General features: G+C 35.5%; 4 protein-coding genes and 1 non-coding gene across 5 annotated transcripts; 2 read left to right on the top strand and 3 right to left on the bottom strand.

Annotated features, from left to right (window-relative positions):
- The first annotated feature begins 1383 nt into the window (after positions 1–1383).
- LOC103335178 (thioredoxin domain-containing protein 9 homolog) lies at positions 1384–3641 on the top strand. Its single transcript, XM_008238187.3, has 4 exons — positions 1384–1749; positions 1848–2123; positions 2946–3104; positions 3190–3641. The coding sequence occupies exons 1-4, from the start codon at positions 1726–1728 to the stop codon at positions 3358–3360; spliced, it is 630 nt and encodes a 209-aa protein (XP_008236409.1). The 5' UTR covers positions 1384–1725; the 3' UTR covers positions 3361–3641.
- A 1753-nt stretch (positions 3642–5394) lies between these two features.
- Positions 5395–9563, bottom strand: LOC103335232 (uncharacterized). Its single transcript, XM_008238242.2, has 5 exons — positions 8232–9563; positions 7870–8032; positions 7518–7681; positions 6525–6783; positions 5395–5918 (listed from the first exon to the last, which is right to left on the bottom strand). The coding sequence occupies exons 1-5, from the start codon at positions 9446–9448 to the stop codon at positions 5802–5804; spliced, it is 1920 nt and encodes a 639-aa protein (XP_008236464.2). The 5' UTR covers positions 9449–9563; the 3' UTR covers positions 5395–5801.
- Positions 9564–12268: 2705 nt separating this feature from the next.
- On the bottom strand, positions 12269–14742 carry LOC103335177 (putative pentatricopeptide repeat-containing protein At3g08820). Its single transcript, XM_008238186.3, has one exon. It carries the CDS (start codon positions 14467–14469, stop codon positions 12577–12579), a length of 1893 nt encoding a protein of 630 aa, XP_008236408.2. The 5' UTR covers positions 14470–14742; the 3' UTR covers positions 12269–12576.
- LOC148916215 (RNase MRP) lies at positions 14548–14802 on the top strand. Its single transcript, XR_016128399.1, has one exon.
- A 6574-nt stretch (positions 14803–21376) lies between these two features.
- Positions 21377–25444, bottom strand: LOC103335175 (MAR-binding filament-like protein). Its single transcript, XM_008238185.3, has 6 exons — positions 25114–25444; positions 24514–24719; positions 23883–24174; positions 23124–23231; positions 21879–22123; positions 21377–21663 (listed from the first exon to the last, which is right to left on the bottom strand). Exons 1-6 carry the CDS (start codon positions 25327–25329, stop codon positions 21546–21548), a joined length of 1185 nt encoding a protein of 394 aa, XP_008236407.2. The 5' UTR covers positions 25330–25444; the 3' UTR covers positions 21377–21545.
- Positions 25445–27932: the final 2488 nt, after the last annotated feature.

Raw genomic sequence — 27932 nt, forward strand, 5'->3', positions numbered from 1 at the left:
AAGATGAAGCTCTACTTTCCACTTCTTCTTCTTCTTCTCTGTTTTATTCTTCTTAGCTCCTCTTTGATGGATCCAGCCATGGCTCAAGATAAATCAGGTAATCAAATCCATACCTTTTGACCTTACTTATTTTGCTGTACATTGTTTTTTTATTTTTCCTTTTTGCTGGATAATTAACCATGCTAATTATACATTAAACATGGTATAAAATAACAAATCTAAATGTGCAGGAGATTGCTGCGATAATTGCTCAAAGATGTGTGAAGCAGAAGCAGTTCAAGATCCATGCATCAAGTATGCAGAATGCAAGTGTGTGCCTTCTGGCACTTATGGCAACAAGCAGTGCCCTTGTTACAAGGACAAGAAGGGCAAGCCCAAGTGTCATAGAACTGAACAATTATTCTGCCTGACAATTTGGATTAACATGGTAGAAAATGAAAATGTTAATTTTGTATTGCAGGATATTGCAGTGACGAGTGTTCAACGAGGTGTGCAGTAGCAGGAGTCCAAGATCGATGCATTGAGTATTGTGGGATATGCTCTGAAGAGTGCAAGTGTGTGCCTTCTGGGAATTATGGCAACAAGCATGAATGCCTTGCAACAAGAACAAGAAGGGCAAGCACAAGTGCCCTTGAACTGAACAATTATTTTGCCTGACAATTTTGATTAACATGGTAGAAAATGAAAATTTTAATTTTTCATTGCAGGATATTGTAGTGACAAGTGCTCAACGAGGTGTGCAATAGAAGAAGTTCAAGATCGATGCATCAAGTACGTGGGATATGCTCTGCCTGAAGAGTGCCTTCTCAACAAGCATGAATGCCCTTGCAACAAGAACAAGAAGAACAAGATGGATTAATAATGTCTATTGCCAATATCTTTACATCATTAATTATGTTATTATCTTACTAGACTCACAATCATCTGGATTAATAAGGTCTAGTTTTACCAATATCTTATTTTTATTCCAATGTAATTTTGATATGGAGATCAATTTTCAACATAAAGTTGATACCTAAATAACCATATTCTAATAAAAATTATAGAGTAATTAAAATGGTTTTCTGGTTATATGCTGTAAATGTAGTTCTCTATATTCTACCATATTAATACTAAGACTAAAGGTAGAATTTTATTTGATAAATGAGTATTTTATTTGTTCAATTCCTATATAAGGAATTTTATATTTCAAGTGAAATTTTTTTTATGTCTAAAACCAAAAAACCTAATTTTATATTTCTTGCTCATCAATTAGGAAGATTTGAAAATAAACGTAGTGGATGACACTCCAAAATGCTCCATTCATGTTAATGAATTATGAGTCCAAGACATTAACACTATAAATACTTTCATTATCAGTTAAATTATCATCAAGATTATAAGGTGCTAAACTAAGCTCTGATACCAAATTCGAAGGGATCCTCATTCTAAAAAAATAAAAGAAGAAAATTACCAAAAAAACAAATATGAAATATGAAAAAACAGAACTCTCTAATATATAATACTCCAACAAAAAAAAGAAAAAAGGTAAGGGATGCAAATTGACTCAAAGGTCCAAGTTCAATTTCAGACCCAAAGCACCAAAACGCGACGTTTTGATATTAGCATCCTCCCCTACGGTCCAAAACAAAAGGAAAAATAGGCCCGCCCTCTTTCCCCCTCCCTCCCTCTTAATCCCATTTTTCATCTGAACGAAAGCTTCTGCAAAATCTATTCAATTCAACAATGGAGAACCAAGCGGTCCAAGAGGTACCTCTCTCTCTCTCTCTCTCTCTCTCTCCTCTCCTTTGGCGTATGTACATTTATGTTTATTAAAAAGAATTGAACTTTGCAATGGTTGATTGTAGATATTGGAGAAGCAATTGCTGACAGTAGCGAAGGCGGTGGAGGAAAAGCTTGACGAGGAGATCGCAGCCCTAGATCGAGTGGACGATGACGATCTGGAGGCGCTCAGAGAGCGGAGGCTTCAGCAGATGAAGAAGATGGCGGAGAAGCGCAGCCGTTGGATCTCCCTCGGCCATGGCGAGTACACCGAGATCCCCTCCGAGAAGGACTTCTTCTCCGCCGTCAAGGCCAGTGACCGCGTCGTCTGCCATTTTTACCGTGAAAATTGGCCCTGCAAGGTATAGTTTACATTTTTTGTTTAATTTCCACTATATAAAATTTCAAACTTTCTGTTTAAGTTATGGTTTTGGGAGGCATTTTTGGGTGTAAGTGTTTAACTGTCTTGTTTTCTGAGATAAAGTGTAAAAATTAGCATATGGGATATTCCAACAATTTTGAAATTTTGATTAGTAGAGAGTGAGGGAAGTAATGTAAGTAGGGGCTGTGCTTCATAATGGGTAAAGTTGGCATTGGTTTAGAGAGAGCAGGATGCGACTTTAGTAAAGAGAGAAACAGTATGAATGGAAACAGGGAGTTGTAGGTGACTCTTTTTAGGTACCCAGTTGATAAGGATCAAATCATAGATCATTGATCTGCATTTGCAGATGAAGTGAATTTCAAACTGTTTTTACATCGTTTTGTCTATTTGGTTTCAAAACCTGGCATTTATGGTTTCCCTGAGTTGTTTTTCGAAGCTTTTTGTATTTGGGCTTTATTGATTGGAAGCCAAAAGCCATAAACATTGTTCACAAATTTGTGGGGTTTGTTAATTATATCTTAGATGCATGTTGTTGAGGAGAGTTAGAGGTAATTGATGTGAAGGTATTACAACTAAAATGTTTTTGGGGCTTGCATGGGAACTTTGAACAGGTACCTGGTTTGAGTTGCTTATTCCCAAAATGTTTGACCTCCTAGAAGTAGTGGGGGCTTTTAAACAATCTGTTCTAGCTGTTGGAACTATTCAGTAAATTTCCTGGGTTCAATTTAATAATTATATGTATAACTTTTGAAGTTAACTCAACAGTTAGGACAAGTGATCCATATTTACAGTTCATTTGTAGGTGGTGGACAAGCACTTGAGTATACTAGCGAAGCAACACATGGAGACACGTTTTGTGAAGATCAATGCTGAGAAAAGTCCATTCTTAGCAGAGAAGCTGAAGATCGTTGTTCTTCCAACCATTGCCCTTGTTAAGAATGCCAAAGTGGATGATTATGTGGTATGTTATAGGAAGGACATGCACACACACCATAGGAAAAATTGATAATTTGCTTTTTAACCCCCAATGTCCTCTTGTGCAACAGGTCGGATTCGATGAGCTTGGTGGGAAAGACGACTTCAGCACAGAAGAACTGGAGGAGAGGTTGGCTAAAGCCCAAGTCATCTTCTTTGAGGGTGAATCATCTCTAAAGTCTAGTGGCAAAACCAGGAGTGTCCGGCAAAGCAGCAACGTGGACTCGTCGGATTCAGAGTGAAACTTATCCATTTATTTTGGTTGTTATTGGAAAGTGGAGCTGTTCATCCTTCGCCATTTGTGAACTCACAGCTTCACTGGCTTCGGTGGAATGGCCTAGTTTATGCTTCATTTGAAGTTCAGATGAATTACTTACACTGCCTCTGTTTGTATTATACTCTTGAGATCATCATCTAGGTGGTTTTACATATTAGTGTTTATGCTTGTATCAGAAAGAGAAAACAAAGGTTCTGTGAGCTTCTGCAAAATATGAATTCCCCATTAGGTGGTAAAATTTGGAAATCTTCTTATGGCTTCCCTAGTAATGTTTTGTTTGGTTTCAGCTATGTGGGGTTCTGATTTTTCTTGAGTTTTTCTATTTAAACCCTACACTTTTCTTTCTTTACCCTAACTTCTAATTCAAATTTTCAAAATTTCCAAGAAAATCTCACTATATTTCCAAACTATCCTTAAATACACACTCAGCAAAAATTAAAATAAAATAAAAACTCGTCAACCTCACACCTCACACCCTGCTATCTTGCCCCTCACCACTCTACGTTCACCTCAACCTCACATTACTTAAAAAAATAAAAACACTGTTGTCAAATGTGTAGCAGCACTGAGAGATAAGAGTGTAGTAGGTTTCTTGAATTGAAAGATGAGTAATCTAGCAATAGGGTGTAGAAGAGTTTGTGTTATTCTAAAACTTAATATGAAGAGTGGTGGGGTGTGTGTATAGATATAGTATGGTTAATATTAAGTTGGATGACCTTTTTTGTCTTTTTACATAATAATAAAACTTAAGAGTTTAATGATTTAAGTATTGGGGTGAACAAAGAAAAGTATAGGATTTAAATGAAAAAACTATTTTTCTATACGTCTCATAGAAATTTTCAAAAATAATGGGTTCAAGAAAAATTTGAGGCCCCTTTTCCTTTTCCTTTTTCGTTTGTTTTGGTTTTCTTTTGTATTTTGTAATTATTGTTTGTAAAATGGATAAGAATGGAAGCAGAACGAGGATAAATCTGGATAATTATTACCTATCAACATATCTGCATAATCTACTCTTCTTTATATTTATCCTTTAAGATAAGTCTTTTTATTAGAAATTTCAAGGATTATCATCTTAAAACTAGTCTTAATCCCACCCAGCGAAGGGAAGTTTCTCATCATCAATAACAAAGGTCATCCCTTAATCTTACTTGTACCAAAAAAGAGAGTAAAAAATATTGAATAATTTGATTTAGTTAATCCGGGCTGGAGAGAGAAACCCACGGGCCTACTTCATTCGAAAAAAATCATAAACTTAATCATAAGGGCATTTTAGTCTAAATTTGAGATTAAACTCACTTAATTCCAATATTTTCACATCAAACCAAATTCATAAAATACTCAATAAAGTCACACAACTTAATAAGATTTTCCACAAAAATAATAAAACAAAGTATTATTTTTGAGGTTATTACATAATTAGACCATAATACATTTTAAGAAATAATTTAAAAAAATAATAAGTATCAAAAAGATATTTTTTTAAAGGATGGTATAAATAAATGTAAATGTTTGGTGATGTGTTCAAGAAAAACATGATTATATTTGGTGGTAGTAGTATGATTATGTTTAGTGATATGATATATTGTTCATCTTATTTATATATATATATATATATAATTGTTGTATTAATAATTGACACAAATTAATGTGCTAATCATCCAATTATAAACTAGGAATGAGTAAAGAAAAGTAAATGAAATGAGAGTAAAAAATATTGAATAATTCAAAGCCCATGATCCCATCGCCCATAGCCAAATGATGAGGCCTAGTCAATTACAAGGGATAGTTTTAAAATTGTGCACAAATTCCCAATGATTTTTTTTTTACGGAGTTCAATGCACCAATTTTATTGGAAGTTCAAAGTAATTCTCTAGCAACATAAAAGCAAATGCTAATGACAATCGCTCACATTACATGAATAATTGACGGTTGTTCAGGCACGTATTGTTCTAATAAAAAACTCTAAAACTGACTGAAAAGATTTTAAAAAATCAAAAACTTCAAGAACAACATAGATTATATTATAAATCAATCCGAATCCTATGACACAACTTAACTAGCAACATTGGGAAGCCCCATAATCTACAAACATCCACTCAATGGCTAGTGCAGTGCATCAAACACTTCAAACATGCCATCACAGAGCAGATTAACTCTTTTCCTGCGCTAAACTTCCCTACCACAAGGGGCCTAAAAAGCCAAACATACAAGCAATGTACCTAGAAACAACAACAAAAGTCACTCCTAAATTTAAACTGTAGCTTAATTAGCAAACCACAACAAGATTGCTACTACTGTGTTTTGCCTAGCAACAACATCTAAAGACAGAGAGAGGATAGATAATAATGCAACATAGATCAGGAAGCTCCTGCTGAAGCTACAACTTTATAGTTTTACATGTTTTTTTTAGCAACGATGCCTGTGTCCTCTGGTTTTGTCAAGCACCCTCTTTCCATAGAGATGGCTGTGAAGATAAGGGTAATGGCTCCGAACGAGTTGCACAAGAGCATTATGAGCAGCTCCCTGCTTTGACACAAGGAACAAAAAATTAGGTTATGACATATGCAATAGAGCTAAGGGCAGATGGGTTTAGATCTTGGAAATTTGAACAAATTTTAGAATCTCCAGGATTCAGTTTGGTCACAAAATAAAGTTCGAAATTTGTACCAAAGTAGTATGTTATATATGTGTGTCCAACTATCAACAAAGGAGGTTCAAGAAACCAAATAATTTTTTTACATTACATATGTCATAAGACTACCAATCTGACATCACATGTTCAAATTACGACTCTCAATCATTGATGCATGTGGGTCTACATTGCATTATTAGTTATGAGTCACTCACATGCCCACATGTGGCAACAACTGAAAGTCACCGATCAACATGCATGTGTGGGCAATTATTCCTAGCATTGATTGAATGATAGTCAAACAATAATATATGTATCAATCTGTCTGACAAAAGAACATTTCTCGACATATCATATTGCTACTATAGTTGATTGTCTTAGTTATATGATTATGTGGAACTTATTTCTTAATAGGTTTGATGAGTATTGCCCTAATCAATCTTAACAAGAAGTGAACAGTTTCAATGCAGCACAAGCATTTTGCGGGATGATCTTACCTTGGATACTCCCAGAGCAGACTGAGCAACATAATTCCCATAAGGATCTTGAAGAAGAGTCAGTAAATTGGGACTATTAATCATCTCGTTAATAATCCTATTGATATGTTCTTCTCCAGCCTCTTTCAAGCTTTTCTCAATCACGTTGCTGCCATACTTATTCATGGAGAGATTAACAAAACTCCCTCCCAGCTGTGCTAGTATATCTGCTGTTACACGAGGTATCTTCAATCCAATTATGTACTGGACAACATAGTTCCTGGTGGTTAATCAAAACAAAAAAAGATAATATTAGAGACACGTTTCATCATCATATCACCCGTTAAAACAAGAATCCAAGTCAAATGAAATAGTATGCTTCCCATCTCTTCTCAAGAAATAAGCGATATATGAAAAATTGCTCTCAACTTCATATGATGAATTGATAGTCTAACAATAGAATACATCATACTGTTTGGAAAATCCTTAATATAAGCAAGGATTTCCTCTAAAAGTCGGTTACTACGTTAGAGGTTTCCCGTATGATTGTCCATTTAGATTATTCCAAATGCAATACATATACAAAAAGAAATTAAGAGAAAAAAAAATGTGATTTTACAATCCCTTTTCCACAAGATGTGGGGAAAGTGAAGAAATAAGTTAGGATTAGGTTAAGTGAATGGTTCGATTCACTCTAATGACAAAAAAAGAAGGTGATTTTACAACTCATACAATTTATCTATCGTCTTGAACATTTCTCCAATAAAACATTTACCAGAAGATGATCACATCTTATCTTAAAGACTCCAATTGAAGAGAGAATTTAACGTGTCACCGGCGTATATTCCTTTATATCTACAACAATCATCACCTCATCGCATAATAGGTGTTGTAGATACAAACAAAGAAACCTATTTCCGATTGTAGGTAAGATTCTTTCCCAATTGAGGGGTGTGTGTCTGTGGTACAAGTAATTTTATCTATCTGGAAAACAGGTAGAGGTAAAGGACAAACCCGTAGGGATCTTCAGAGAGGACTCGAGCATGTTCAGTTATGTCAGCCACAAGACGCTCCTTTGCCTCTGTATAAGCATAATGAACGCTGCTTTGCACTAAGCAGCACCCAAATTTGTCCTTTGCTAGGGCAAGGCAGTTCTCTAACACCAATTCCAGGATGCCCTGTGGGAGGTAGATTTGGTTTAGAAGATAAAATTAAGATCACCAAAAATTAACAAAATTCATTTTTCCAAAGCCAATGTGTGTGTACTAAACCCATGCACGCCTTCATCTTCCACAGATAAACCATTGAGAAGTAAAGCAATCACACACAGTAAGCTACATGACAAAAATAGTGAAAAGATGACTACCTTGGTGGATTCAGGAGAGAAATGTTTCAAGCAAACTTGAATCACATAGTAACCAGGCTGAGTCTTGCTGAGGGGAATTGTGATGCGCTTCAGAAGTCGCATGAACGAGGACTGCTGCTCCCGGGTCTCAACTCTCTCTAGCAATTTCTGCATTGCTCGACTTCTGCAACATCAAACACTTCTAAACAATCAAAAATTTGTCGAATTTTCGATTCCCAAAAAGTAAATATATTGTAGGAATTTATAGCTTAAGTAGTAAAGTACTTTACAAGGGCACAAAATTTAAGATTTTGACTTTTGTTCTCAACCTCTTTTGAATAAAATAAATTAAACAAAAAAGTAGAAAATCATATCATCTGTACCCGTGCTGATCAGTGCAAATGTCCTTGAGTTTTTTCTCATCACTCATCACACAGTCAAGCATTTTGGACTGTCCTTCTTTGTTGGTTGCTTCAACAAGTTTCTGGATGAACTCATTGCCGAATTGATCAACCATCAAGTCACGCAAATCTGAGTCCATAACCTCCTTAAAAATCATCTCAACTTCCTCTGGTTTGCCCTCCTCGACCTTCTTCTGCAAAAAACGACACCCCACATGATCCTTGGCCACCAAAGCAATTTTGCCCCTTAATTCTTCCAAGGATAGATTGAAAGCAGTTGGATGCTGCTGCCGTACGGAGCCATTAGAAAACCTTGATCCATCTTTAGCCACTGAGTTACTGGTCATCACTTGGCCCCTTTGTTCCAATGAGGATGATGAGTAACTAGTACTCAAACGCTGTCGCCCAGATCCATTAGCATACCTTGATCCCCTGCTACTAATTACACCATTACGAACAGGATTATTAGGCCTCATTGGATTATATCCATAACCAAATTGATCAGAAGTAATACTCCCGACCCGACTCGCTCCTGTATAGGTAGATCCCACATCTGTTAGAGGAAAATTTGCCCTATGGGGGAGAGCATGATTACTAGTAGTAACATGATTGGCAACTGGTGATCCATGAAGCCTCATGTACTGATCCATTTCGGCCATTAACAAAACATACTGATTTTTCAACCTCTCCAAATATTCCTCCTCCTCTCGGATATAATGAGCAGATTGGTATTGAGCAGTAAATCCATTACCTCCTAAGGAGGAGTTTACTCTTGGATTTGATGCGGCACCACCGGACTGATGATGATTCGATATGCTTAGCCGATTCAAGGCTGCTGTCAGCTGATGGTGTTGGGCTTGATCGGCAAAATCAGTATTGTTGATGTTGAGATTATTGGTACATGGTGAGTTTTGGAGACTATTGGCAGGGAAAAAAAGATGATCATTCGGATTGGTATTCTGTGAGGGAGTAAGGTTTTGGTAGGGATTGTTTGGCAACATGGCGTTTTGAAAAACAATAGGGTTACCCGAGGTAGGATCCCAATAGATATGATGGTTTTCGGAAGCCGATTCGCGGCGGAGGTGGTTTTCGGGTAAGGTATAAGAAGAAGGAACAATAGGGTTGCTGTTGTTTGATGCTGCTGTAGTATTAAACCACTGATATTGAAGCCCAACCTCTTCCCCTCCCTGCCTCTCCATTTATGTTATTGTTATAATTGAAACCGATCAAAACTAGAAAACAGAAGAAATACAGAGAGAGAACGGGATGAAGGGTTTTGCAAAAGGGATTAGCTGGGTTTAGAAATCTCTTTGAATTAAGTAACACCAACTCTAACCTGTATAGTTTGCACAATGGGGAACATATATATATATATATATGACTAGGGTTTTTTTGCTAAAAGTTTTGGGTTTTTTTTTTTACCCATATAGAGAAATCCGAATTAATATAAGACATCAACAAAAACATTTGTAGTTTGAAAAAAAGAAAAGATTTAAGGATAATAAAAGGGAAGTGTTTGAGTAATATGAGGAATGTTTCTTTGGGTTAACAGCTTTTAGGGTTTTTCGAAAGAGAAAAAAAAAACCGCCTAAATCTCATCAATCTATTCTTGCATGAAATATGACCCTCTCACAGCCAATAGAATCGAAGAAAGAATAAAAAAAACACTTCGTTCATTTTGGCTCACGCTCCTCTCAAGCGCGTCCTATCCAGGTCGAATTTTAAAAACCCTTTTCTTTTAGTACATAAATATATATACGCAAGTTTAATCTAAAACAAATTTGCATGCGATAAATAATGAATCCGAGAAATTTGCTCAACTAACCAGCAAGAAAAAAATAAAAGGAAAATATTTTGTCTCCCATGCGTAGTACATAAAACGATGTAAGAAGTTAGGATAATCAAGGATTTACTCTGGATTTAATCTTCATTTTCCCATTTATTTTTATTTTTTGGAGATGATCATCTTGTTGAGGGCTTTTAGCCCCCTTTGTTACCCAAAAATAAAAATAATAAATAAAAATAAAAATTGAGCATCTTTTCTTTTACAATAACAGTTTGAACTCTGTATTTGGCATAATACACTTATGTTCCTATTAAAAACTGGAGTTATGACGTGTTTTCATGTTAGGTATGACATTTCATCAGGAGCGGTGCATATAGATTATTAACGCATTTTTTTATAATAGGAAACTGATGTGTATATTTTTCTAAAAGGAACTCATGACGTGTATTAGTATTGTTGTGACAACTCAATCTTCATGTTGTTTAAGTTGTTTTTTTTTTAAATTGAGTAATGCAATACATCCAAACTTAACTAACGAAGTTTTAGATGTTAGTTGACATAAAAATGTTATGTTATAATTAATTGCACTTACTTTTTTATATGAATTTGTCTATTGATATTGTATCAGTCCTTAAGTCAAATACATATGATCTATAAAGGTAGTTTGTTTCTAATACATATATCTGGCTCCTTTACTTGTCTTAATATAAATCAACAAGGAGAGAACCCCTCCTATATGAGATACGGAGAATACTTGTATTTATTGAGTTACTAAATACACATATTATACACGAACGTATATATTCTTAAACGCTTATGTTCAAATATAAAATACATGGGTATTTTAAGATAATGTATTATACTGGTATATATAAAAATTTCAAAATTTTGTTTTTATTTTCAATAAAATAACTTGTTGTCTTGCTTTTTATATCTATTTTTTTTCATTATTGTCAACACAAGCATTTAATTAATCATGTCCCAATCATGCTCCTAATTAATAATTTTTCTTAACAGAAAGCTAATTCTCGATATAAAAAATAAAAATAGAAATCTAATTTGTATACCATTCTGATAGGGTTTTTTTTTTTTTCGGGATTTTGTTAAGAAGGGAATCAGGTGTCATAGATAAAACGTAAGGCCGTGAAGTGTTTGAGTCAAGCTTAAATACATTTTTATGGTTCAATCAATAATTTTGCTTTGCTCAGCTGACCTCAGGAGAGAGAAATTGAAAAAAAAAATTGACAAAATTCTTTAGGGTCGAACGGAAAAGGAAAGATCTGTTTCGAAACTAGCAAATATATGATTGATTTCTCATTTATTAATACAAAACAAATTGTATCATTTTGTATGGTATCTTCCTCGCTTCACAATTAAAGAACATGCAGGTCTTCTTTTTTTCTTTTTCTTTTTCTTTTTTCCTTTTTTAATTTTAAAAATACGAAGAACATATGCAAGTAATTTGTCCATATACCCATAAGAAATTCATCACCCAAAAAAAAAAAAAAATTTACTTGGAAGTTTCATCTCCAACTCCAACGTTGTCAATATATTTGTGCTAATTAAGCAGGCGGTTCGTTGAAATTGGTGTCGTCCGCAACCTTCTAGCATTGTTATTTTCTTTTTCTTTTTCTTTTTCTATCTTTTTTTCTTACTTTTATCTTTCAATTAATATTTAGGGTACAAAATAATGATTATGTTACTGAAAAAAAATGGTAATTTTTTTTAAACAAAGTGATATTCTATATTATTCTAATGTACAAAGAGGTAAATTGAACTTTGGTGCACAGAAACGGACAAACTATTTTAACTCATTGGTCTAATTCATGTCTGCAAATTTTCATACTTGGTACATGCTCATTTTGTACGTTAAAAAAAAACCGAGAGTTAATTACATGGCCATTTTGATGCACATAATTAAGTTTGGGGAGATTATGGGTCCAATTGAAAGTTAGAGTTAGAGACCAAACTGACACATAGGAGATAGGGGAATTAACTTTAATTTTAGGATATGACACATAGGAGATAGGAAAATTGAATCACATGATCTGTTTTAACGAGTGTTAACTATTTTGATTTTCAGACTTTTTTCTTTAATACAAATATTGGGGGAGGGAAAGTCGGATCTCAAGTGGAGGGGTAAATACTCTTAACTAAATAGTTTGACCATTTAATTTTTTATTTTTGGTTATATTGAAGGAAAGAAACTCCATTGATTTCGATCCTGGTGCCATGGGGGGAGGGGGAATCCACCACCACTGTGGTGGAACCCATTGGTAGTTCGACCATTTATTCGATACAAGGTATTTGGGTCTTTTTAAATCCCCAAGAGGTTACAACAGTTCTTTTTTTGTCAAAATAGTTGAGTTTTGCAAACTCAGGTGGAAATAGTTCTTGGCTCATGTAAAATGGTAAATATTTGTCGGATTAACCCAAAGGAAAAAACATACGTCAAAAACCAAAGCGAAGGCAATGCCATGGAAAAAACAGAAGTTGACAAAATCAGCGTTCCCCTCGACTGCTTGGGTGCTTGTGAACTCCCTATACACTTGCTATCTTCATTTCCTTCACCAATCCAACTAGCGTATTATATATGCTCTCAATTTGAGGGTGTGACGGGCACCCCACGAGAAATTCATGCACCACGCCGTCGATGCTGATCCAGCTGAAGCCAGGCTGCTTCGTGACCCCCTTCTCCCTCATAAACCACCTCAGCACGGAGACATCACCCCATCGACGATCAGATGCAAATGCATTAGCCAGCATTATGTAGCCTCCTGAATTGTCAGGGTCCGATCGAACCAGTTTGTTGGAAACATATTGAGCCAAGTCTACTCTTGAGTGGAGCAGGCAGCCCCCAAGCAGAGCACCCCACACAAAACTATTAGGCTCAAAGGGCATGGATGTTACAACCTCCAGAGCTTCTTCAACTAGGCCTACTCTTGCAAGGAGGTCAATGTAGCAAGCATAATGTTCTAATTTCGGAGAAACAGAAAAGCTTGAGGTCATGTCGTTAAATATTTGACGTCCTTCCTCGGATAAACCAGAGTGGCTGCATGCACATAAAGCACCAAGGAACGTACCCGCATTGGGTTGTAAACCAAACTTTTGGATTCTAGAGAATAGCCTTAAGGCCTCCTCTCCTTCACTGTTAACTGCAAGACCCATGATCATGGCATTGAATGAAACAATATCTTTGGAGACCATCTGATCGAAAACCTCTTTTGCTCTCTCCAAACTCCCACATTTCGAATACATGTCGATCAATGCAGTGGCTAGAATTCTGTTTGATCCTATCACACCTTTGCTTCCTTTAGATTTCAAGTACTCATGAACCCACCTGCCGAGGTCTAAATCACCAATTTGAGCACAAGCTGAAAGCACGCTGACCATTGTAACATGGTTAGGCCTATACTTGGGATCTTCCACCATTACGCGGAAAAGACTGAGAGACTCCATAGGAAAACCGTTCTGAACAAATGCACCTATCATTGCATTCCAAGGAAGCACACTTTGCTTTCCATTATCAGAAATTTGATCAAATTGATCCCGACTCTTCTCAACCTTTCCCCACTTGCCATACAAATAAACAAGTGCAGTGTTGACAGAGTCACAACCAAACTTCTTAGCGTCAACATTACTGACGACTTCGGATAGAATTGTAACCCATTTCTCAACATCAACTATGTCAAGATTTGAACACGCAGACAAAACACTAACCATTGTATCATCTTCTGGCCGCAAATTCTCATCAACCATCATTAAGAAAAGCCGCAAAACTTGCTCACTCTGACCTGACAGAGCATAACCAGCAATTAACGATGTCCAACAGCAAACGATACTCTTCTCAGGCATTTCATCAAACACCAAATGTGCAGAACCCAAATCCTTGAGTCCCTTCGCATACACTGCAAGTAGGCTGGCACAGACAAATGAGTTGCAAAGAAACCCCACTTTCGTAACATGGGTATGAATTTGTTTGACATAACGAGAATTTTCTGAGCGAAAGCAGGCCTTGAGAAGGAAAGAGAAGGTGAAGTCATTAGGGGAAAGCGACGTCTGCTTTAAGATTTTGAAGAGGGAAAACGCATCGGAGAAGAGACCCTCCTCCGCAAAGACCCTGATAATGGCATTGAAAGGAAAAATGTTGGGTTTTTGGAGCTGATGAAAGACTCGGAGAGCGAGATGAGATGGGTAATGGCCAATGAGTCGAGTGGCGATCAGGTTGTCCTGCTGAGCACCAACTTGAAAGACTTGAGCATGGATTTGAAGGAGACGAGGGTATGAAATACGACCCTGTAGGGAAGCAGCTAAGTCGGTGGAAATATTGAGCTGTGGATTGGCTGGGAGTGTATGAAGGTGAAGAGCAGACTGAGATGAGCAGCAGAAGCAACTTGGAAGCTTTTGACGAAATGAAAATTGTTTTCCTAACATGTTAGCTTTACATCCCACATCGGCTAGACAAGAGGTTTTAGGATTGTTTATAACCCAGCATGGAGACTCCAAATCACGACACCACTGGGCGAAGCGAATGGGCTGCGGTTCTGTAAAAGGAACCAGGCTCAGGAAAGTCCCCGGGCCACTAACTGCAGAGATGCAGGCCTGGAAACAGGTAACCTCCGATAACTTGGAGCCTTAATCGCCTAGCGAGATGGGCTGAGACACGTGTGGAGCCTTGGGCTTCAAGCCCGGAGCATCCTTGGCCGATGGTACAGTTATTCGCTTGGTCCTTTGGACTAACTGAACGGGGCTTACGATCCAGTGGTGTCTTATTTTTTGGTTTTTAATTTCACTTCTTTTTCTTATATCATTTTAAAATGTGAGAATATATTTTCTTAATTGCTTATGAAGAAAAATGATCAATTCATGAGTCGGTAAATAGATTGATTTGGATCAGTTATACTATTGTTATACTATAAGTTTGAAGCGCAAAAACGAAATCAATTTGAATCGTATGCGGGATTGAGGTCGAATTCGAATCAAATCGGAACTCGCCTATGTATGCCATGCTAAACATTATAGCCATTAAGTTCTAACAATTTTCAGGATCATTTTGTTTATGTGTGTGTTTTTTAATGGCAGATTCCACATGACCAAATATATAATACATGCCAAATGGCAGACTTTTGTTGGTTTTATAATTCTGAGCCACCAAGGTTTAACAAAAAGCAAAGCACAATTTGCCATGATCATAATCCTGTGCAGTGCATTTTTCATGGTCATCTTGTTTGTGCTAGGTGAATTACTTTATCTGTGACTACACATGTTATAACAATGCCTACAATGCCAAAGTGGGAGCAGTGAGCACCGCAGAGATGAACAAATTAGAGTTGAATCTAGATTTTAAACTGCATGTGCCCACAAAGATTAAGCTAAGATGTTGGAGAGAACCAAATTGATCATATTTCACTATTACAGACATAAGTCACATATGGGCCATAAAATCCTTCTTCTTTGCCTATTCGTTGGGAAAGCTGGGAAAGATGAAGTTAGCATATCCTTCACAATATTGATTTTGATTGGATTCTAAGTCCATAATAGTTTTTTACAATAATTCCAGTTGTCCAATCCTTATGCTTTTTTATTTATAGCCGGTTGTGAAGCTGTTAAGTTTGGTTCGGTGGTGACCTAGTAAGAAAGCAACTATATTTATGTATCTAATAATTCATTAGATATGCATGCTTGTAAGAAACCATTGTTACATGGTGAGTTTTGGAGACTATTGGCAGGGGAAAAAAGATGGTCATTGGATTGGTATTTTGTGAGGGAGCAAGGTTTAGGTAGGGGTTGTTTGGCAACATGCCGTTTTGAAAAACAATAGCTTCTCCAAAGTAGGATCCCAAAAGATTTGCTTCTCCTGCCTCTCCATTTACGTTATTTTTATAATTAAAACGTTCTGTTGGTAATGTCAAAAAATTGAACATCTTGTTGTGGGCTTTTAGCCCCCTTTTTACAAAAAAAATATATATATAATTGAGCATCCTTTATTTTACAATAAAGATTTGAACTCTTTATTGGCATAATACACTTATCTTCCTATTAAAAAAATGGAGTGTTATGATTACGATATGTTTTCATGTTAAGTATGACATTTCAGTAGCGGCATATATAGATACTAATGTGTTTTTAATAAGAAACTAACGTGTATATTTTTTTTAAAGGAATTCACGACGTGTATTAGTATTGTTGTGGCAACTCAATCTTCATGTTGTTAAGTTGTTTATCTTTAAAAAATTGAGTAATTCAACGCATACAAACTTAACTAACGAAGTTTTAGATGTCAATTCTCATTTGACATAAAAATGTTGTGTTTATTCATAATTAATTTCACTTACTCTTTTATATGAATTTGTCTATTGATATTGTATCTGTCCTTAAGTCAAATGCATATATGATCTATCAAGGTAGTTTGTTTCTAATACATGTATCTGGCTCCTTTACTTGTCTCAATATAAATCAAGAAGGAGAGAACCCCTCCTAAATGAAATACGGAGAATACTTGTATTAATTGAGTTAGTAAATACATATATTTTACACAAATGTATATATTCTTAAACACAAAAATGTATATATTCTTAAACACTCATGCATGTCGTGATGTTCAAATATAAAATATATGGGTATTTTAAGATAATGTATTATACTTGTATTGTATATATTAAAAATTAAAAATTTTTTTTTATTTTCAATAATATTACTTGTTGTCTTGCTTTCCATTGTAACTTTTAAAATTTGTTATATATGTACACTTCGAAAATTGTAACATAAAATTGATTGTAGTATGTAGTTGTATTTTTATATCTATTTTTTACATTATTGTCAACACAAGCATTTAATTAATCTTGTCCCAATCCTGCTCCTAATTAATAATTTTTCTTAATAGAAAGCTAATTCTCAATATATGAAAAAATAGAAAGCTAATTTGTACCTTACCGATAGGGAATTTTTTTTTTCTCGGGGTTTTGTTAAGAAGGGAATGAGGAGTCACAGAAAAACGTCCAAGAACTTGGTGGCCTTAATCGCCTTGCGCAATGGGCTGAGACACGTGTGGAGCCTTGGGGCTTCAAGCCCGGAGCATCTTTGGCTGAACGGGGCTTACGATCCAGTGGTGTCATTTTATTTTATTTTTGGTTTTTAATTTCACTTCTTTTTCTTATGTCAGTACTTTTAGCAGCAGTAAAAAGTTTTCTCAACTATTGTTCAATTCAGAGCATGTACTTTCATTTGATATATGAAGAATATGTAGTAATATAGAATATTTTCTTAATTGCTTATGAAGAAAAATATCAATCCACGAGTCCATAAATAGATAGATTTAGATCAATTATACTATCAATTTGAAGTGCAAAGCGAAAGCAATTTGAATCATATGCGGTTTGAAGCCGAATTGAATCAAATGGGAACTCACCTATCTATTTGTAATACTTCCCTCTCTTCCTTTGCTACTGAACATATGTCATACTAGACAGTATAGCCATCAAGTTCTAACAATTTTCGGGATCATTTTGTTTGTGTTCGTGTTTTTTGCTATAAATGGCAGATTCCAAATGACCAAATATATAATGCATGTCAAATGGCAGACTTTTGTTGGTTTTATAATTCTGAGCCGCCAAGGTTTAACAAAAAGCAAAGCATGTGTCATTTGCCATGATCATAATCGTCTGCAGTATAATTTTCATGCTCATTTTGTTTATGCTAGGTGAATTACACTATCTGTGACTACACATGTTATAGCAATGCCTACAATGCCAAAGTGGGAGCAGTGAGCACCGCAGAGATGAACAAATTAGAGTTGAATCTAGATTTTAAACTGTATGTAACCACAAAGATTAAGCTAAGGTGTTGGAGAGAACCAAATTGGTCATATTTCACTATTACGATCACATAAGTCACATATGGGCCATAAAATCATTTCTTTGCCTATTCGTTGGGAAAGGTGGGTGAGATGAAGTTAGCATATCCTTCACAATAAATCAAGATTGATTTGAGTCTAAGGCTTGGTTCTTCACTTCTTTGATGTGGCTGTCTATGCTGTTGGGCTCTTGTTGCTTCCATTTCGTTCACCCAAAAGCATGTGGGTTGGAGCTGGACTGATTTTGGTGTGTAAATATCTCCATTCATTGTGACTTTTAGTTGCATCTAACAATGCCCTTCTTATAATTATTTTGATTTTTCCCAATCTTTTGCTGGGTGCTTCAGGGATCATATTACTCATAATCAACTTTGAAGGAGTAAGACAAATGTTCTTCCCTGTGACAGAGCTACCGTATTAGGGTTTAGAGTTTAGGATTTAGGGAGTCGGACAAAGATGGTCATTAGGATTGGTATTTTTTTAGGGAGTAAGGTTTTGGTAGGGATTGTTTGGCAACATGGTGTTTTGAAAAAAGATCCCATAGATTTGATGGTTTTCAGAAGGCGATTCGCGGCAGAGGTGGTTTTTGGGTAAGGTGTAGGAGGAAGGAACAAAAGGATCCTGTTGTTTGATGCTGCTGTAGTATTAATGGGTCCCTACCTCTCCATCTATGTTATTGTTAAAAGGGTGCTAAAAATTTTGGGGTTTTTTTTTACTCATATAGAGAATCCGAATTAATGTAAGACATCAACAAAAAGATTTTGTAGTTTGAAAAAAAGAAAAGATTTAAGGATAATAGAAGGGAATTGTATGAGTAATGTTGATTAGGAGGAATGTTTCTTTGGGTTAACAGCTTTTAAGGTTTTTAGAAAGAGAAAAGGTATAAATCTTATCAATCTATTCTTGCATGAAATAAGACCCTCACCAGCCAAAGTAGAATCAAATGTTTAAGATATGCATATAGGTTTTTGCAAATTTAAATTGGATTTAATTTTCTATAATCTATGGATAAAACGTTCTGTTGGTAATTCAAAAAATTGAGCATCTTGTTGTGGGGACTTTTATCCCACCTTGTTACCAAAAATTAAAAATAAATAAATAAAATTGAGCATTCCTTTATTTTACAATAAAGATTTGAACTCTTTATTGGCATAATACACTTATGTTCCTATTAAAAAATGGAGTGTTATTATATGTTTTTATGTTAGGTATGACATTTTAGTAGTGGCGCATAGAGATACCAACGTGTATATTAGTATTGCTGTGACAACTCAATCTTCATGTTGTTTAAGTTGTTTATCTCTAAAAAATTCAGTAATCCAATGCATACAAGCTTAACTAACGAAGTTTTTGATGTCAATTCTCAATTGACATAAAAATGTTGTGTTTATTCATAATTAATTGCACTTACTCTCTTATATGAATCTGTCTATTGATATTGTATCTGTCCTTAAGTCAAATGCATATGATATATCTGGCTCCTTTACTTGTCTCAATATAAATCAAGAAGGAGAGAACCCCTCCTATATGAAATAGGAAGAATACTTGTATTAATTGATTTAGTAAATACACATTATACATGAACTATATATTCTTATTAAACACTCATGTTGTGATGTTCAAATATAAAATATATGGGTATTTTAATATAATGTATTATACTTGTATTGTATATATTAACATTTCAAAATTTTGTTTTTATTTTCAATAATATTACTTCTTGTCGTGCTTTCCATTGTAACTTTTAAAATTTGTTATATATGTACACTTTGAAAATTGTAACATAAAATTGATTGTTGTATGTAGTTGTATTTTTATATCTATTTTTTTCATTATTTTCAACACAAGCATTTAATTAATCATGTCCCAATCCTGCTCCTAATTAATAATTTTTCTTAATAGAAAGCTAATTCTCGATATATACAATAAAAAATAGAAAGGTAATTTGCATACCATTTAAGAAGGGAATGAGGAGTCACAGATAAAACGTTCGAGAGACTTGCCCGATGGGCTGAGACACGTGTGGAGCCTTGGGGCTTCAAGCCCAGAGCATCTTTGGCTGATCAGGGTCATGTTTTTTTTTTTTAATTTCACTTCTTTTTGTCAGTACTTTTAGCAGTAAAAAGTTTTCTCAACTATGAAGAGTATGTACTTTCATTTGATATATGAAGAATATGTAGTAATATATAATATTTTCTCAATTGCTTATGAAGAAAAATGATCAATCCACGAGTCCGTACATAGATTGATTTGGATCAATTATACCATCAGTTTGAAGCGTAAAACGAAACTAATTTGAATCGTATGCGGTTTGAAGTCGCATTCGAATCAAATCGGAACTCGCCTATCTATCTGTAATACTTCCCTCTCCTCCTTTGCTACTGAATATATGTCATACTAGACAGTTTAGCCATCAAGTTCTAACAATTTTCGGGATCATTTTGTTTGTGTGTGTGTGTTTTTTGCCATAAATGGCAGATTCCACATGACCAAATATATAATGCATGCCACATGGCAGACTTTTGTTGCTTTTATAATTCTGAGCCGCCAAGGTTTAACAAAAAGCAAAGCATGTGTCTATTTGCCATGATCATAATTGTTGCCGGAAGTCTGCAGCACAGTTTTCATGCTCAATTTGTATGTGCTACGTGAATTACTTTATCTGTGACCATAGATGTTATAGCAATGCGTACCATGCCAAAGTGGGAGCAGTGAGCACTGTAGAGATGAACAAATTAGAGTTGAACCTAAATTTTTAAACTACATGTAAACACAAAGATTAAGTAAGGTGTTGGAGAGAACCAAATTGGCCTCATGTCGGTAGCTGGGAGAGATGAAGTTAGTACGTGAAAGACAACAAATCAAGATTGATGGGATTCTAAGGCTATAATAGTCTTTGCAATAATTCATGTTGTCCAGTCATTATTGATTTTGTTAATATTGCAAATTGATGGGTTTCCATGTACGCATGCAGTGGTTACAATGCTAGCAAACATAGATTGTATTTATGATTAGACTGAGGGTTATTTCAAGTGTGAAGGGAGGCATATGATACTCCTGTTATGACCACATCATACATTGGGAAATGTGTGGTCAGCAATGATGCAATTGGCGCAGTTGTTCTTCACTTGTTCTTCCTTTGATTACAAAGAGACCGACCAGAAGACTATCAACAATATCAAAGAGACCGACCAGAAGACTATCAACAGAGAGGATCAAGTCTTTTGCAGAAGGTACTGGACCATTGGAAGTTGTTAAGTTTGATAGGGTGGTTACTTGGTAAGAAAGCAACTATATTAGGTAACTAATAATTCATTACTTATTCATGCTCGTAAGAAACAAAAACTGTTCTTGAATTAATCGAATAACATACGCTTTCATTGACTAAGTTAAGATATTTTGAGTTTGGTAGAATGATAGGTTCTATCACTGGTATCAGACCAAGACTAACCCATACTTCCCTTCTCTTGTATGGATTGAACTAAGAACTATATAATACAATTTTGAATTCAAATGAAAATTCCATACACGTGTGTATTTTGCTACACTTATACGATTATGCCTCACTTTGAGGCTCTGGTATCATATTGAAAAGAACATATTTTGTATGCACTAATCAACACATCTATATACAAATAGACAGAAGGGAGACAAGCATTTATGCAATTTGGTTGCCATCAAGGGTATCACTTTCAGCATCGTTAGTCAGGGACAAAAGTTCTGTCAGCTCCATCCGATACTCAAGACCTTTGAGGTAGTGTCCTAGAAGCATGCACCTTCAGAAAAAGAAAAAACTGGATGAATGAAAATGGATGACAGGAGCATTTGTAGGACTATATCTTCAAGGTAATAGAACAAAGAATGGATTGAATAATGTCTTGTCGGGTCAAATTCCAAATTACCACACAATAAAGTGCCCAACAGAAAAGGAATAGAATGGACCGAAAAAAAACCTTAGCATAGTAAGAACAGAAAAAGGAGCTGGCCTAACCAGAAGAGGAGACGTGCTAGGTAGTCCCGCGTTAATGAAATAAGTGGCTGAAACTGAAGTGAAGTGTTCTCAACAAGCTCAGCACAATCTTCACTCCCAACATTTAATACTCCAGTTGAGGCATTATCAGATAAAGGAGGTGCCTTAGAATGCATCTTCGGTGAAAGGGTTGCAAGCAGACCGTGGATAACAGAGTGGATTATTTCTTTCAGTTCAGGTGATGTTGGTTCTGATAACTCAGCTACCTGTTCATAGAGTTTATTGTGTCAGTCACAAGATATAATCAGAACCAGCCCGGCAGGGGTTACTAGAAGAAGCTAAACTTGAAATTTTTTTACCCATAAATACCCCAAGGTTAGAGCACAACCATACTGCAGAGAAACATGGAGGAGGAAATCTGGTAGTGATTATCAACTATCGTACAATCTAATATACAGGAAGAAAAATTAGAAAGATCAATGTAGAATTATGTTACTGTAACCTGATAATGTCCAACGAGTCCGACAGTTAACCAAAAGCCACATCATCCCTATACATCCATGGACATGAATTAGACTACCACGTCAGCATATATTATTAGTTTAAAAGATGGGGGAAAGTGAAGGATTGCATTGATGGCCTAATCTGGCTACTCAAGGAGTTTAGAGCATGATGAAGATTTAATAGTTTATGAAATGAATCAACCAGTGGAAAATGAGACACTATTTTCCGATGTTAGAGGTAGGATGGTAGCAATGCAACTGGTACTCTGAAATAACATCAGTAGTAAACCTGGACTTTTTTTCCAAGTTAAACAAAAAATGTTAGGAATTCCTATGATGTGATCCTTGAAAAAGGAAGAAACAAATAGCATTAACACCATTTTGAATGTATAGAGAATAGGAAAAGGAAAGAAGGATGTCTGACCAACTGTTATTAATTTCACTTCTTTTTCTTATGTCATTTTATCAGTAAAGGGGATTACGAGGAACTTCATTGATCAAGGTTGTAGGGTAAATCCCCTAGAGCAAAAAGTTTCGTTAGGCTCCAAAGACATACTATTCACTGCAGGATGGTACTGGTGTACAAGAGCTAGCATTAAAAAGCTAATAATCACCAAATCTAATGTAAAGCCTGCAGTACCTAACCCCAGATCACTAGCATATGACTATGCACAAAGATCCACCATCAGCAATGCTGAATTCAACTACTATTTGGAAGACCAAATTAAGAAAATAACTTTTGAATGTTGTATTAAATGGAAACCTTTTCTGGCTGTAGTGATCTCAAATAGTCCAGCAAATCATTCTTTTCTTCTCCAACAAACTGTTGCATTTGAAGAGCAGCACTTTTTCTCTTGACATCATGGAGTTCCTTCAAGAAAACAAAAAAGTTAAACATGAGAATTCCTTTGAAAAATGGAGAAAATCTCAATCAATGCCAATGGAAACTCACTTGGAAATAGAAAAGAAATTCAAAACATACATGGTTTACTTTGTTTCTGATAACTGCAATTAAAAGACTAATTTTTTATCAGAAGAAAATTCAATCAGTATAAGCAAATGATAAAACTTTCTGGTTCTGTGGTACAAACTTGGGACTTGCATAAAAGACAGCATTATGGCCTTCTATATTACGCAAACCCATCACTTCACTCTGCTGTACATGGGATGACCATTGGCATCCCATCAACTTTAGCACTAAACAATGACTCGTTCATACAACCAACAAAACTTCCAAACCCAGCAACTTGAATTAGTACACACATGATCTCTAAATACAATTTTGCTGAGGCCAACACTTCCATTCCACCCTTGTTCTTCAATGCTTTTAACAAGTGCCTATCACTTTACCGTTTCTAGAGTTAAGCATGGGACAAAACAGAACATTACTTTAGATGCTTCCACATAAGAGCGTGATAAGCTGAGCCGACCACTGAATGAATCGTGAAACCCAACAAATTCATGTCATTAACTTGAACTTCTTTTCCTACCATGGAAGATTCCATATAATGCTACTGAATACCTTTTTGACAGAAGATAAATGAGCCTGCACATGAAGAATGTATTGTAGAGCCTCAGGAGACACTTCACCAAGACCTTGAATATCAATATTCTCCAATGAGTCTTCAGTAACTTCTCCATCTTTGGATGAAAACTCATCTTTTGAAGGAAATTTGATTATGTTTGCACTTTCAAGCAACATCCCTTGCAAATCAACCTCAGAATTTTCTGGTGTTTGTTTTTCAAGTTTTTTGTCACACATATCAAAATTCCGTTCTAGGCAAAGCCTATATTCAGCATTCCTTAAGGTATACCTGCAATTAATGAAGAAATTCTATAGGATGTCAAGTACACCTCCAGAATTTTGATTCACATTTGTTGTTAATAAATACAAACGTACTTTAAGTACCAACATATAATAGTATGTCAAATTTAACTAGCTAACTATTTGAGTATCAGTTCCATTGCATCAAATAAACACAAACATCAAACCTGTAATTGGCTAAGGAGTGAGAAAAACTAAATACAGGCTTTAATAGAAGAGAAGCAAACAATTTGACCAAACAATATTAGAGTTCTCTCTCAGAACAGCCGAAAAGAAGAATTACAAAACATAACTAAATTGTTGTATTGGATATAGAAGATTAACATACCCAGTCATCATTGAAGAAACCAACAACTTAGATAGAGGTTCCCATAAGGCCTCAATAAGAACTTGAAATTGATCAGATGGAAGTAATCCCAACATGCCCGAAATTGTCCTTTTCATGGCATCCACAGTAGTAGGTGGAACATCTTTCTGAATAAGGCTCACGTTCAAGGGTTCTATCTCTTGTATCAAATTCGAGAGAACTGATTTCTAAAAGAATGGGCAAATCAAACAAATGACAAGATTATTGTTAAGAAATATATGTGCGATGGAGCTAAATGTCATTGAAGCATTGGGGGTTCGTTGAAACACACAAATGCAAATATGATAGGCAAGTTCATCGAAAAACTCGAAACTAGTTTAATTAAACAAATTCACAACAGTATGTTATCATTCTATCAATTTCTAAAACTTGATACCTCTCTCTCTACATATGTGATATATTCAATAGAATTTACCCACAATCTACAGAGTTTTATGAACACCAATGCTTTGAACTCACTGCCAATTCAATCTAAATTCCATCTCTTAAACCGCAATTCTAGCTTAACAGTACGAACCAAGTTAACTTAAGCTAAAATTCGAGAGAAAAATAATAGCTGACCTTGGATTTGGAGGATTGAATTGGGCGCGAGCTGCTTCTGGAGCTGAGATCGTCAAAAGGAGAAGCGGAGGAAGAAGCGAGAACTAGGCCTGAGAATCTTCTAGGGTTGAGGTTAGAGGTGGTGGTGGAGAAGATAAGAGGAGGAAGAGGAGGAGGGCGCAGAGGAAGTAGAGGAAGAGAAGAAGAGAAGGAGACGAAGGAGGGAAGGGTCGCCATGGAAAGAACATTCACCACGGCACCACTGACCTTTTTCTCTCTCTCTCTCTCCTCTCTTCTCTCTCGCTCTTTCTTTCTTCCTCTGCCAAGTGCCAAAGCCCCTGTCCTCAACTGTAGTCTGTAACCAACAGCAACCACGAAAACCAAGAATCCAAGAAACCAAACGTTCGGGTCGACCCGTCCAATAGCCAACCCACCTATTTCTTTTTCTCTTTTCTTTTATTTTCTTTTTAATAATGGGCTGGCTTCGAACCTTGTCCATTACCAATATTGGGTTGGGTTCTCAAGCAATGAATAATTTGGACGACGAATTGCTCTGTATAAAATCAACATATCATTAGTTTGTTTGTTAAGAAGAAAATGAAATGTTCACTTGCCTCGTCGAAACAACAAAATCCATATAAATTTGGGATTCGAGTTCGGAATTGTGCCCATAAACATGTTGCTCTAAGTCTTTTTAATGTAAATCACAAAAATTATAAACCGTCAAGAAATCGATTAACAATAGTATGAATCAAACTAATAACATTTTTCTACATTTAAAAATATAAACGGATACATAAATTACAGCCTTATAATCGTATTTCAAACTTCTCGAAACTAGAATTTTGATATCATGTTAAACAACTCAAATGCTTAAAGGTTGAAAAATAAGTGAGGAACATGTACCTTTTTATCTAAATTGTTTCGATTATGGAATCCATTGTCTGCAGACATGACAGCCAAAAAGTTGAGCTTTGCATTCAGTGACTCAGAGCAACTTATCTATAATTTATCTACTTCGTTATGCCACTGATGCCAACAAAAAAGGAGGAAGGATGTATTTGACTAAATAATATGCAAGAGCCATTTAAACCTTTCTGAGGTGTACACGCGTCCCTTTGTGATAGGTCCATATTGTATGCCCTTATAACTTTCCATGCATCAAATCAAATCAACATCACACGCTATAACCAGGTAGGAGGAGACTATCTAGATCAGTTTGCCACTTTGGCTTTTCTGGAGCAATCAAACTGTCTCTCATTAACACGTGGCATGTTCACCCAAGGAGGAGTGGATGCTATTACCCCAAAATCTCTATTGAAATCATGTTCCAGTATACTGCAATGGGGTAAGGTGTTTGACAAAAATCCTTTAAGAGGATAGGGATGGGGGTGAAATCTTGTATGTAAAATATCTTCTGTACTTTCTTTGAGGATAGGCTAGTTTGGTGTTCATGAATGAATCATGGTGTGATTAATTGTTTGATTATTACAATTTTGGGTTTTACTGATCTTCATTTTTGGTTTGTCGTTGTATCTTAGTTTTCAATATAGAAATTATAACATACACATGATTGGTGGTACTGTTGCAGCTTGATTTGGTAAATGTTTTGAACTTCTACATTTTGCCAGTTGCATAAAAAAATTCGTGAATTCACCGCTGTCTACATTTATATGTATTTCGTTAAATCTAAACTGTTTTAATAATCTGACCACTTAATTGATAGCATATCATCAAGGTTGATTGAGTGAGACAAAATTCAACTGTGATAGGTGTTTAAGTATTGGTTAAAGCTGACCATGCAATGTAAACAAAAAAGACAAAGAGAAAAACGACATGACCATGTGAAAAGCAAGTGCAAGGCAACAAGAACTTAATTAAGTTGGCTAATCGTAGTTTCATTTCAATGAGCACTTTAAATTAAGTGATAAGGTACTGAAGTAAGTTGATAAGGTTCTTGTTGTGGCCAATTGGTCTTAGAATTTAAGCAGAAGAGGCCAACTTGTTGTATCATTATATTGATAATCCCATTTGACTGCATGGGTAAGGGACTCACATCTGCTTGCCCTTGTGGTTTGAACTTGATAAAATCCAAGCTAATGCTTGTGATTGAGCCAAAGCCACATGGCCCCTGTGGTCCATCTTCAAATACATGGGCAAACAAACATTTGTGTCCCCAATTGTGGGTCTTGATTTTATTTATCTTCTGATAGAATATAAATGTATCTATAATTGTGTTCGGATTTTGTAATTTAAATGATTAAGAATATTTATCTTTAAATCTAAGGTTTTGTATGCGGTTTTCTCTTTCTCAATATCAGTTTGATATCCAAAAGCTATATATCATTGCTTTATCAAATTATTTATCATTACCTTACAAAGAAATTAAAGCAGCGGATCTGCCTATATATATACACACTTCAATTCAATAGCAATCAATTTTGAACAAGGAGAACTTCGATAGTCACCCACAACAAAAGCATAGAATATTAACCTTGTTATTATCTCTCTTCCGTGAACAAGACCCACGTGATAAGAGCGTGCATTTCGAAAACAGCATAAAAAGACACCCACTTTACTTCATTGCAATTTTATGCATGTTTTACATAAGGCGTATGCTTTTCTTAATTTAATTACCAACCAATTTCGACCAAGGAACCACGCAGCTCTGTACTTTTTGTTGGGGCAAACTTTTTCTAAGTGCTATCTCTCCTTTTGGATCACCATTGGTAATTAAATAATACCTTGTTTGTGCAAAGAATGTAGAAATAGGCCAACGGAGTTTAGTATAAAAAAATAATTTTAATTTGCAAATTGTATGTCTCAGATTTGAATCCCTA

The sequence above is a fragment of the Prunus mume genome, linkage group LG6 (genome assembly GCF_029339155.1).
Source record: "Prunus mume cultivar Tortuosa linkage group LG6, ASM2933915v1, whole genome shotgun sequence".
NCBI classification, from domain to species: Eukaryota; Viridiplantae; Streptophyta; class Magnoliopsida; order Rosales; family Rosaceae; genus Prunus; species Prunus mume.

Bases quoted from the DNA above. Each gene is read 5' to 3' on its own strand.
- LOC103335178 (XM_008238187.3), top strand. From the start codon at position 1,726: ATGGAGAACCAAGCGGTCCAAGAG. The intron at 2,124-2,945 runs GTATAGTTTACA...GTTCATTTGTAG, and splicing joins GTGAAAATTGGCCCTGCAAG to GTGGTGGACAAGCACTTGAG. The intron at 3,105-3,189 runs GTATGTTATAGG...CTTGTGCAACAG, and splicing joins CCAAAGTGGATGATTATGTG to GTCGGATTCGATGAGCTTGG.
- LOC103335232 (XM_008238242.2), bottom strand. From the start codon at position 9,448: ATGGAGAGGCAGGGAGGGGAAGAGGTTGGGCTTCAATATCAGTGGTTT. The intron at 7,682-7,869 runs GTAGTCATCTTT...TACCTCCCACAG, and splicing joins TCTCTCCTGAATCCACCAAG to GGCATCCTGGAATTGGTGTT. The intron at 6,784-7,517 runs GTTTGTCCTTTA...ATTAACCACCAG, and splicing joins CTCTCTGAAGATCCCTACGG to GAACTATGTTGTCCAGTACA.
- LOC103335177 (XM_008238186.3), bottom strand. From the start codon at position 14,469: ATGTTAGGAAAACAATTTTCATTTCGTCAAAAGCTTCCAAGTTGCTTC.
- LOC103335175 (XM_008238185.3), bottom strand. From the start codon at position 25,329: ATGGCGACCCTTCCCTCCTTCGTCTCCTTCTCTTCTTCTCTTCCTCTA. The intron at 24,175-24,513 runs GTATGTTAATCT...CATTAATTGCAG, and splicing joins GTTTCTTCAATGATGACTGG to GTATACCTTAAGGAATGCTG. The intron at 21,664-21,878 runs GTTAGGCCAGCT...CTTTTTCTGAAG, and splicing joins CTAGCACGTCTCCTCTTCTG to GTGCATGCTTCTAGGACACT.